General features: G+C 38.6%; 1 protein-coding gene across 1 annotated transcript in view; it reads right to left on the bottom strand.

Annotated features, from left to right (window-relative positions):
* The window catches only part of LOC143749361 (inositol polyphosphate-5-phosphatase A-like), a 124,924-nt gene that overhangs the window by 11,155 nt on the left and 100,507 nt on the right, over positions 1–13,262 (bottom strand). Inside the window, exon 5 of the mRNA XM_077241888.1 lies at positions 3,451–3,514. Coding sequence (XP_077098003.1) covers positions 3,451–3,514 — 64 coding nt within the window. The remainder of the gene's footprint in view (positions 1–3,450; positions 3,515–13,262) is intronic.

Raw genomic sequence — 13,262 nt, forward strand, 5'->3', positions numbered from 1 at the left:
ACACGCAGGCACACACACGCAGACACACACGCAGACACAGGCCGACACACTCAGACACACACAGACACACTCAGACAGACACACGCAGACACACACACGCAGACACACTAAGACACACTCAGATACACACAGACACAGGCCGACACACGCAGACACACGCAGACACACGCCGACACACTCAGACACACGCAGACACACGCAGACACACGCAGACACACGCAGACACACGCCGACACACTCAGACACACACAGACACACTCAGACAGACACACGCAGACACACACACGCAGACACATACACAGACACACACACGCAGACACACTAAGACACACTCAGATACACACAGACACAGGCAGACACACGCCGACACACGCAGACACACGCAGACACACGCCGACACACGCAGACACACTCAGACACACGCAGACACACGCAGACACACGCCGACACACGCAGACACACGCAGACACACTCAGAAACACACAGACACACTCAGACACACTCAGACACACGCAGACACACGCACACACACACGCAGACACACTCAGACACACGCAGACACACTCAGACACACGCAGACACACTCAGACACACGCAGACACACTCAGACACACGCAGACACACGCCGACACACTCAGACACACGCAGACACACGCAGACACACGCCGACACACGCCGACACACGCCGACACACGCAGACACACGCAGACACACTCAGACACACTCAAACAGACACACGCAGACACACACACGCAGACACACACACGCAGACACACACACGCAGACACACTAAGACACACTCAGATACACACAGACACAGGCAGACACAGGCAGACACACTCAGACACACTCAGACACACGCAGACACACGCCGACACACTCAGACACACGCAGACACACGCAGACACACGCCGACACACGCAGACACACTCAGACACACGCAGACACACGCAGACACACTCAGACACACGCCGACACACTCAGACACAGTCAGACACACGCAGACACACGCAGACACACTCAGGCACACGCAGACACACGCAGACACACGCATGCACACACACACACACTCAGACACACTCAGACACACGCAGACACACGCAGACACACGCAGACACACGCCGACACACGCCGACACACGCCGACACACGCCGACACACGCAGACACACTCAGACACACGCAGACACACGCAGACACACGCAGACACACTCAGACACACGCAGACACACGCAGACACACGCCGACACACGCCGACACACGCCGACACACACACACACACACACACACACACACACTCAGACACACGCAGACACACGCAGACACACGCCGACACACGCCGACACACGCCGACACACGCCGACACACGCCGACACACGCAGACACACTCAGACACACGCAGACACACGCAGACATACGCAGACACACGCAGACACACTCAGACACACGCAGACACACTCAGACACACGCAGACACACTCAGACACACGCCGACACATGCAGACACACGCAGACACACGCAGACACACGCAGACACACGCCGACACACGCAGACACACTCAGACACACGCAGACACACTCAGACACACGCAGACACACTCAGACACACTCAGACACACGCCGACACACGCACGCACACACACACACACACTCATACCCCTTTTCCACCAAAGCGTTTTGAGAGCCGGTTCGGAGCCGGTGCCTGCGCGCGAACCAGTTCTTTGTGTTTCGACAGCCAAAGAACCGGTTCTCGGCCAGGAAAACTGGTTCCAAAGCGGCACCAACTCTTTGCTGGACTAGAACCAGAGAACCGTTCTTTTACCACGTCATGCTTACGTCGGGGGCTGGGGGCGGGTTTAGATGTGTCCTAAACATCTTTTCTGACCGCAAAGCCAGGAGAAACATTTGCAGAAACACGATGTAGTCCGCCATTGTAATTGTTATGCTTGAAGTTGGCGCAAGCGTTTCCAGCTTTTTTTTAATTTTTTTTATTGAAAACATTATGTAAGCAAAGAAGAAAACAGTCACAAAATAGAACAAATAAACGGAGAGAAAAAAAAAGACAAGACAGGTGTACATAACTAATCAGAAAAGATTACATATCAAAGTAAAAGATTAAAAGACTTACATATTTCATTTGTTTTTAAAGCCTTCTTGGTTCACGAGTTAGAGATAATCCCAAAGTAATGTTGTACTTGCAAGCGTTTCTAGCTGAGACGTAAAGCGACGTACACAGTGACGTAACGACGTCGTTCGCTGGGCGCTCTAGAAGTGGAAAAACAAACCGGTTCTGAGGAGGTTCGCAAGTTGAACCAACTCCGAACCAACTTTGAACCAGCACCAGTTCCGAACCCGTTCTTTTTTGGTGGAAAAGGGGTATCAGACACACGCAGACACACTCCGAGCACGAGCTCAGGGACACTGCGCCCCCTACTGCTGTCACACAGCCATGAGGAGTTAAATCAATCAACTGAGGAATCAGGAGTTTCTCTTATATCTAATGTCATTTCTTCATTTACAGTGAAGTGTTTTAAATTAATAACAATCACAGTCTTCAAAGCTCAACTTATAATGCAAACCACAGGAAAAAAGGAAAAAAGTGTTCATATACGCACATATATATATATATATATATATATATATATATACACATATATATATATATATATATACACATTATATATGTATATATATATATATATATACACATATATATATATATACAAATATATACATATATATATACTTGTATTTACTTTTGAGTTTTTGCTTAATTCTCATTATCTAATTTTTTAACTATAAAAATTATAATTTTTTACATTTATATCAGCATAAATTAAACATATATAAAACTAAAGGAAAAGCAAAAAATAATACTGTGTTATTGCATTAAAATGATTATATATTTATAATCTCATTTTTATTAATATAAATTTAATTCCCATTACAGTAATACAGTGAAAGTATATTTTACTTTTTAAACTCTTTTCAGTTATAAATATAAATTAAACCATGATGTATAAATCCTTGAAAATGCTTTAAATGTTTTTTTTTGTGAAATGCACTTTTTTTTTTTTAAGAACCTGTCCAGTCTTAAAAGTATAATTTCTGATGTTTAGTCGAGTGGTTCTGAGGTTTGATGAAGAGTGTGATTACGGGTTTGAGCGGCTCCGGCTAATGCTAATGCTGACACCGGTGTAATGGGAGTGGCTTTAATTAGTGTGACCGTCGGGACACGCGACCTCTGACCCCTCCCGCTGATGAGGTCACCGCAGCTAACTGTCCAATAGCTTGAGTGCACTATTACCACAGCCTGAAATCTCATGAATTAAATCCTAATATTAATAAGCATTACTGTTTCCTATCGGTAACTCAGTCTCTGCGTGTTTTATAGCTTCGGGAACAACCTTGACCGGCTGGTTTTGATGGGATTGATTAAAGAGACACACGTACCTTTGAAATCAAACTGTTGGACGTTTTTCAAGGATTCATGGAGGAAGTAGCAACATCCAAGAGCCTGAAAAACACAAAGAGAGAGTTCGTATTACACAATAAGAACTCAAAGCATCGCTAGGTTTCTGGGATCTTCTGGTCTGTGTGTTCAGAGGCCAAAAAAGGTCCAATGATATTAATTATAATTCGTGCCAGGCAACTATTAATTGCATCCAAAATAAAAGTCTGTGTTTATGTGTACGGTGTATAATTATTTTGTATATAAATACACACACATGCATGTGTTTTATATATATATATATATATATATATATATATATAATATTTATATATCATATCAATTATGCATTCAAATATTGTATATTATGCATTAAAATATGTATAATATTTCTAAAATATATACATGCATATGTGTGTTTTTATATATACACAACATAATTATACACAGTACACAACAATATATTATGTAAACACAAACTTTTATTTTAGATGTGAATAATTGTTGTCCGTTACTGAGCATAATGTATATAATAGACAATAACACCTGATTTGATTTATAGAAGCTTTTACTGTAATGCATCTAATAAAGTAGTGATTTAATTATATATACACATGTACACCAAATAGTGAGTACAGTAACATTAATAAATGTGCAATTTTTGAATAAATATTTGAAAAATGGAATATAGTCCCTCAAATATAGTCTCGTGTGCTCACAAAGACTGCATTTATTTGTTCAAAAATACAGTAAAAATAGTGAAATATTATTGTAATGTAAATCAGCTGTTTTCTATGTGAATATATTGTAAAGTGTAATTTATTCCTGTGAATTTTCAGCATCATTACTCCAGTCTTCAGTGTCACATGATCCTTCAGAAATCACTATAATATGATGATCTGATGCTCAAGAAACATTTATGATTATTATCGATGTTGAAAACAGTTGTGCTGCTTCTTGTTTTTGTTCTTCTTATTAAGACGACGCACACACTATGATCCACGACTTATCAAACACATCTTTTAATACCGGCTGGTCAATAACGGAGGAGTTTTAGTGAAAGCGGGTGTGATTTCCCAGCAGTTTGTGTTTCATAAGTTCACGTGTTTATGTATAACCCAACCCCTCAAAAGCGCAAAAAACGTCCTCTTATGAATATGAATATGAAGAAAGGCTTGATTTTCCACGAACTCTTTTCTTATGTAACGAGTTCACGGCGCTCAAATATAACATGTAAATTATAGCGGGAGCCGATTCTGTCAAAGCGCTCGATCTGAGCCTTTAAAAGCAGTCAGAGTTTAGCATGACCAAAGATTCACTTCAATAGGATTATATTCTTAATTTTTACTGAACAATCAGACAGTTTCTGTGTCTGTCCACGGCCCAAACAAACCCAGAACCGTAAGGCGCCGGGGATTTGATGCGGTTCACAGTTCACTAACTGCTTTTCTCAAGGGCTTTTGCACCTCCAGTCCTCAAGCTGGCCCAAAAAAAGAGCAAAACCGGCCCAAAACTGTGAGCTAATGCTCTCAATAGTGGTGTAAAGCCCACGTCCCAGAAGAAGAGAATACAGTTACAGACACAATAGAAGTGAATGGCCATCTGACGCTCTCAGGTTCTCTCTGCTTCACTGATCTTCACACACACACACACACACACACACACACACACACACACACACACACACACACACACACACACACGAGAGAGCAAAATCAACACTCGCCACGATCCCGGCGCGAGTGAATGAAGCCGGAGACGCGCCGGTCCTCTGGTGACTTTATTAGAGGAGACCTAGAACATCGTCTGAACAACCGCTTTCAAGATTTTAGGATCTCTTCTGCTCATCAAAGCTGTTTCATTTGATCAAAAATACTGTAAAAATTGCATTGCAATGTAAAACAGCTGTAAATATATATATATATAGTGAAATGTAATTTATTCATGTGATCATGGCTGAATTTATTTGATCAAGAGTACAGTAAAAATTGTGAGATATTATTGTAATGTAAATCAGCTGTTTTCTATGTGAATATATAGTAAAGTGTAATTTATTCCTGTGAATTTTCAGCATCATTACTCCAGTCTTCAGTGTCACATGATCCTTCAGAAATCACTATAATATGATGATCTGATGCTCAAGAAACATTTATAATTATTATCAGTGTTGAAAACAGTTGTGGAAACCGTGGTAAACTACCATACAAAAGTTTGAAGTAAGTATGATTTAAAAATAATAACACTTTTATTCATCAAGGATGCATTAAATTGATCAAAAGTGACATTTATAAATGTTACAAAAGAATCGGTTTCAAATACAGTAAATGCTGTTCTTTTGATATTTCTATTCATCAAAGAATCCTGATAAATAAATTATCAATGTTGAAAACAGTTCATATTTTTGAGGAAACTGATACATTTTATTTTTCAGATTTCTTTGATGAATTGAAACAGCATTTATTTGTAATAAAAGTATTTGTTACATTTTAAATGTCTTTACTGTCACTTTTGATCAATTTAATGCACTTTTACTGAATAAAACTGTATAATAATACATAATACAGATAAAATAAATACAATGTATTGCTCGTCGTTAGTTAACGCATTAACTAATGTTAACTAATGGGACCTTGCTGTAAAGTGTTAACTCATTAACTCACAACAACTACAAATAACTGACAAGCAAATATAATCTACTAGTAAAGTAACATTATTGACAGATATTTCTGAATTTGATTGATTTGAATAAATTCTTCTAACATTAATAAGTGATTTAATATAGTCAAGCATACGCTCGTTATAAAGCGTGAAATACTGCAGAATACTGACGGAAATAGAAATATTCAGTGAAAGTGTCTGAGAATGAGGATGATGATGAATTACAATTATTTTATTTTATCTCAAAGTGCGGATTACTTTTATGTCTTTCAATAAATGGACAGAAATGATGAGCGAATATTAAAAATGTCTGTGTCTAAAGATGAATGAAAGTCTTATAATAGACATGATTGAGTATTATGACAGGATTTTCAACATTTGAGTAAACTATCAATTTGAGTTTTGTCTCGTCTCTTTAATATTTGGTTTTCTTTTTTGTTTTCCTCATCCATGTTTTGCTGTTTTCTGTGTAACGTACCGCTATCTGTATTAACAAATAACCTATAAATGGCAGCAATCGAATTTTATAACGGCAAAACCCCCCAAAAAAACAAATGCTGCGTCCCAATTCACCTACTAATACTACACCCTAAAGTATGTACTCTTTTTGTGAAGGAAAAGTACAGACTTTTGAGTGTGTAGTAAAAGAGTAGGCAAGCTTTGAGACACACAACTTTAACGGACGGATCTGTTGCTTAGTTACGTGCTTAAACTGGCCTGTCAATCATCTTTCCCAGTTAAAATCCTCTATCTATCTATAAATGACAGGAACGTCTGTGTGTGTGTCTGTGATCCGCATATCTCTCGAACCGTTAGTCCGATGGATTTCAGACTTGACGGGTGTCTTGCTACGACCACGAGTAAGTGCAGTGCCGAGTTTGACGTTGTTTGGATTAGAAATGCAAAAGATATCGGTAAATATATCGGTAAAAGAAGCACTTCGAAGGTTGTGGTATAAAAATAAACATTTTGACATAAACACTGTCAGCTGAACATTAAGTCAGCTTCACTGTTTACTTCTGAATATTATGTTTTATTCACGGCCATCATTTGCAGTAGCCGATTCACAAACTGTTTGCTCAAGCGAAGCGTTTTCTCCAAGTTCACCGTGTACCTCAATAGTGCAGTTCAATTTTGCATATTTATTGTACGTCATTATGTCCGTATCAGTATTTGCTTCCTACCATGCACAAATAAACACGTCACTGGACTTTTGCTGTGTAATTGTAACAATGAGCACTCAAACACACCAAACCAACAATTACTAAAAACTGATTTTGCACACGCACTTTTGCACTAGTTTCGAAACTAGCGTTTCGGAGAGAGATGCCGTCGCACGTCGATCTGCAGTCGTGGGTCTTTCATACGGAGACTCTCCTCGTGTGTTTGCAGATTGAATATAATGATGCATTTAAACGTTAATGGCTGAACGTATCTTTACAAAAGTTCACAATGCAATATAATGTGGACAACGTTGAATAAACACATTTTCGTCAGGTTAGATACTGATAATTAATCACTCAAACCCCTTTTATAAACCTCTCTACATAACTCGCGCGTCCTCCATGTCTGTAGTTTTTTAACACGTTTTACTCGTGTTTGTAGTTCTAATCGAATCCTCTCGTCCACAGCGCAATGGGTTGTGGGTAATATTAACCGTTAGCGTGTTCACATATCTGCATTCGGATTCTGACTGGAAATAGTAGTCCATCCGGGACACTCATTTCAACACTACGATTTGGGACGTACTAACTCTACATAGGACGGATAATATGCGAATTGAGACGGACCGAAGAGCTCAACCATGCAAAGACTTGTGGGTAAGCATGAGAACGAGGAGGTTCTGTTGGACCGGCACTGAAGGATTGTGGGTAACGCACCACCTCATGCATTATTTATGAGCGCCGGCTCATCTTGAGATTAAACATTTGCTGATTTGTCAAAAGCACAAACACACCGGGCCCCGAACCCGCCCGCACATTTAAATGATGAGAACATTCCCTTCCCGACCCGGATGGCCCGACGGAGGAGAAGAAGAGGAGGAGAACGAAGCGGGATGAAGGTCAGCTTCCAGGAAAGGAGTGTTTATTTCTGTTCGCTTTAGTTTATGTGCTTTTTCACCTCAAACTGCCACTGAAAGAGTGAAGAGAGACGAGACGCCCAGTTTACACGAGGACTGTATGAAAACACCAGACGATCAATAAAAAAACATTCATTCAGAGAAGAGCTAGATATAGATCCGCATATTAGACCTGCGTTTATGAAAGAGATCTGACCCTATTGTGCTAAAGTTCATTATTTACAACAGTTTAAAACAGGTTCCTACTGTTGTTTCGGCGTCTCCTACAACGTTTACATGCATCCAAGGTAAAAAAACACGAATTTTCTCATAATATGCATTGCATCATCATCTTTTCTCTAAGTGTCTGAAACGGTTCGTTCCAAGATTCAGTCTCTCTAAGCCCCGCCCTCTCTGAGAACTGCTCTGCTCTGATTGGTCAGTCTGTGATATAAAGAGTGTGTGAAGTAACACATTTCAGCAACAGTCTAAAAGTGAACAGCACATAACAGGCTCAATATCGCTATAAACATGAATATCTATTGGTACAATATGCGTCACATGACTAAACTTACATCATCGTTTTTAAATACCTCCGTTTTCACAGTCGAACTACAAAAAGTTTGTGTTCTTTGCTAAAAATGCGTCTCAGTGTGACGGAAGGACAAAACGGAGAGAAAAATATGCATTTTTTAAACGAAAACGCATTTGTGTGGCCAACACCTCAGTGTCTGAAACGCTTCGATGAAAGATTCAGTCTCTCTAAGCCCCGCCTCTCTGAGAGCTGCTCTGCTGTGATTGGTCAGAAAGCAAACGCTCATCATCATATCTGAATCTCAGCTCTTGATCACAGTGATACGAACAGTTTTACCGTATGAATCTCAGAAAACAGCGTCTTCTCGACACAAACTCCTCCAGTCTCAGATACACTAGTGTTTGAGGGCGGAGCTAAGAGACGCTGCTCAGCCAATCAAAACCACAGGCTGACATTATGCAAATGAGTTACAAACCTACGCAGATTCAACAGGAAGTGAGACTGAAGCTTTCTTTACTTTTTCCCACTCAGAAACTCAGAATTAATGTAAAGTCAACATGTCGTGAATGTACAAGTACAAGAACGAAATCGTCAGTTAATGCATAAACTAATATAACCTTATTGTCAATTGTTGCTGGACAGTTTATAAACCAGTTATTTACTATCACTACTAACACTTTAATGATCAATTAACATCATGACACCAAAAGCTCATTCAAGTCAATTAAAATATGAACCAAGAAAATGTGGATCAAAGATTAATTGTAACGGTTTATAATAAGATCTCATCCGTTAATATTGGTTAATGTGAACTAACATGATACATCGGTAACACATAACAATAAGGTTAATACATTTACTAATGAACCTTATTTTAAAGTGTTACCAATATATTTATGCATTAACCTTCGTTAAACTCAGTTTTATTAAATGTCCATGTTATTTGACAGTGCAGTAACAAAAACAACTTTTGATCTCTCAGTAAATGCTGAGATTAATATTAACTTTATTCATTATTATTTCTCTGAATATAATGAATAATGAAAGTTATGATTGAGTGTTTCTCCTCAGATAATCACCACACCTTATATATATATATTATACACACCTTCCACCGAATAAACATTCGCACAATAATCCCGACATCATCGTATCATTTCCACACACTAGCTGTAATAAATATTTAACATGAGAGTTCAGGCCTCGTCCTCTCATACGCTCTTCATGAAGAACCGATTATATTACGGCCTGCAATTAATCCATTTGTCCCGCGCAGTGACAGACTCCAAATATTAATTGGAGCCACACGGCGCTGACAAGAAACGCTTCTCTTTTAAGCTGCGCTTTACAATGGCCGGTGTCAAGCGTATGTTTGTCACGTCCCGCGTTATTGATTACCTGCCAGATTCACTTCAAATAATTAAAAGTGTAGTTTACATATTTATAAAGCGGACTGTCATGGGTGCTCCTTAATCTTCCATTAGGAAAATGCACTCTGTAAAGTGCACAGCGCGGGCCGCACGAGGAAATGAGTAATCGCCATAATTGCAGACAGAAAGACAATAACGAGCCATTAAGGCAGATTTTATTGGCCGCTCTGACAATGCCGGGTTCGGACCGGATCAGAACCAGAACCAGTCCTGCAGGATCACAGCTGGGGTTATTAATATATATATATATATATGAAAGAGTCTCTTCTGCTCATCAAGGCTGCTGTTATTTGATCAAGAGTACAGTAAAAATTGTGATATATTATTGTAATGTAAATCATCTGTTTTCTCTGTGAATATATAGTAAAGTGTAATTTATTCCTGTGAAGTTTCAGCATCATTACTCCAGTCTTCAGTGTCACATGATCCTTCAGAAATCACTATAATATGATGATCTGATGCTCAAGAAACACTTATGATTATTATCAGTGTTGAAAACAGTTGTGGAAACCGTGGTAAACTACCATTCAAAAGTTTGAAGTAAGTATGATTTAAAAATAATAACACTTTTATTCATCAAGGATGCATTAAATTGATCAAAAGTGACATTTATAAATGTAACAAAAGATTCTGTTTCAAATACAGTAAATGTTGTTCTTTTGATATTTCTATTCATCAAAGAATCCTGATAAATAAAATGTATGAGTTTCCACAACATTAACCAGGTTTCCATCCTAGGATTTTTTGGGGGGAAAAAGGTTTAGCGCATCATAACGTTTACCAATATAACAGATGGAAATGGCAATTATCGATAATGTTTTGTAAATGTCGACACTATATTTTTCCAGTTTGACTTCAGCACACAAATTCCAGGTCGATACTTCAAATCTCGTGAAAAACTTTGGAATTTGGAAACACTTTTTGTCGAGAAAAAGGTGGCGTCACATGACTGAATTAGTCTAAACAGCGTCTGCGCTTGTGCCGATGCTCCCGTTAAATCACCGTTTCTCTGGAGTTGCATTAAATCTATGTATTTAATGGATGGATGGATGTAAGGATGGATGGAAAAATTTAATTAATGTCATAAAATCACGAATTTATGGTCTGAAGCTGGCTACTTGAATGAAAAATCTCAAACATGGCACTTGTTAATACAAATATTTTATGAATGATTTATGAATATGCAATAATGCAAAATAATTTTTTTAGGGATGATGTCATTATTACACGCCATTTTTTCGCTAAAAAATGCCAACTGGATGGAAACAGGCTGGAGAAACTGCAAATTTCACAATATTCACTTTTGTCGAAAACAAAACAGCGTAAAAAAAGTATATGTAAACTTAACTATTGATAATAATCAGAATCATAATTATTAATTGAGCACCAACTCAGCATATTACACAATAACCATAGTTCACCAGTGAGATCTGTAGTTAGACCCTGCAGTGGAAACACGAGGAAAACCATAAATCATCAACATTTGCACCTAAATAACACCATTAATGCAGTAAAACTGGTAAATGTCAGTAACGGTGCGGATGAGGCGCTCAACGGTGCGACTCTGAGGGAATCCACTGACCTTTCATGGATTTTCTGCGTTCAGTTTGAAAAATGAGCCATAAAGCAAACATAAAAGTGGTCATTTTTCCCAGCGGTCAGACCCTGATTTCCCCGGGAGTGTGTCGGGATGAGGGAGTCAAACGCTCGTCGTGTGTGAAGGAAAGTTATCTAAAGATGGAGGGCAGCGGGACACGCGTGTAACGGCGTCGGTGTTAAAGCATTACTTCACCTCAGAATTACAATTTCCTGATAATTTACTCGTCATCCGAGATGTCCATGTCTTTCTTTCTTCAGTTGAAAAGAAATCCTTCAAAAGTACATGATTTCTCTACTGTCTTTTAATGTCTAAAAGCAGCTACTTTCCCAGAGACTTATATAAAGCCAACTGAAGACAAATAACTAGGCAACTGAGTAAATGAATATATTAAAGTCTCCCTGTAGTCGATCATTTTATCCCTTTGAACTCTTCTTTGATCACCAAAATGACATTTAAACATTTTTTCATAAAAAAAAAAAATCTTCATGCCTAATAGATATCACCATACTTCACCAGTTTATTGATTACATTAATAATTGCAACAAAAAAAAATTGTATTACAAGTTTTCTGAAATGTTCTGTTTAAATATGCAAGTGAGGCGTTATCTAATTAAATATGCACAAATCTGAATAAAGTTCCAGAGCAAAAATCTGAAAATTGGATATAAATACATCTTCATACATTTTCATTTTTTTTTGGGAGGGGGGGGGGGGGGGGGTATAAGAATAAGCTAAGAATAAAACGGTAAAGTTTGGTGTGTGTAAGTGCTTCTGAAGTGGAGATTTCTGGCTCCATGTAGAGAAAATGATAAAATGCTCTAAAAATAGAGTTAAAAGTATATTTCAATTTTAAAGGATGTTTTCTTTCCACTAGTCTGAAAAGCCAAAAATCTCAAAATTGGTAGATGCAGAAAACACACTGTTTTTGCCTGTAGTGTCTCGCCTTAACAACACCACATAAACATTAAAAGCTGGATTTTCACCACAGGGTGACTTTAAATAACCGAATAAATAAGTAAATGAAAATGAATTATTCAATAAATGACCAAAGCTAATTTAAACCCATTTATACTATTCAAAAATAGATTATAATCTCACTTTTTGTCCTAAAATCATCAATATCCAGCAGTTTTCAACAGTTCAAAGATTTCACTAAGCCAAAATAAAGTCCCTCCGCTGATATAACCAGACGAACATTAACGCATTAAAGCTCATTAATATGCAAATGTCTTGATGTAGCTCCGAGTTTGAGTGGCTCCGGCTGCTTCTCTCATTATTTTAAAATCCTTCCTAAACGCTTAAATGATTGATCTCCGAAACCGCTGATTGCATTTCCCATTTTTGCGGAAAACGTTACGGATAGATCTAAACAAAGCGTAATTGGCCCGAACCGGACCTGCCAACAATCCGCTCCCAAGGTTGGCCGGGGAAATATCATGCATTAATTTCATTTAGCCTCCCGTCCCGACGTCCAACGGGGGAAGTTAATGAAATTGCTTGTCCATTGTGTTCATCCACTTACAAAGTTAATG

The sequence above is a fragment of the Siphateles boraxobius genome, unplaced genomic scaffold, assembly GCF_051911475.1.
Source record: "Siphateles boraxobius isolate OS27281-9 unplaced genomic scaffold, OSU_SipBor_1 242, whole genome shotgun sequence".
Lineage (NCBI taxonomy): Eukaryota > Metazoa > Chordata > Actinopteri > Cypriniformes > Leuciscidae > Siphateles > Siphateles boraxobius.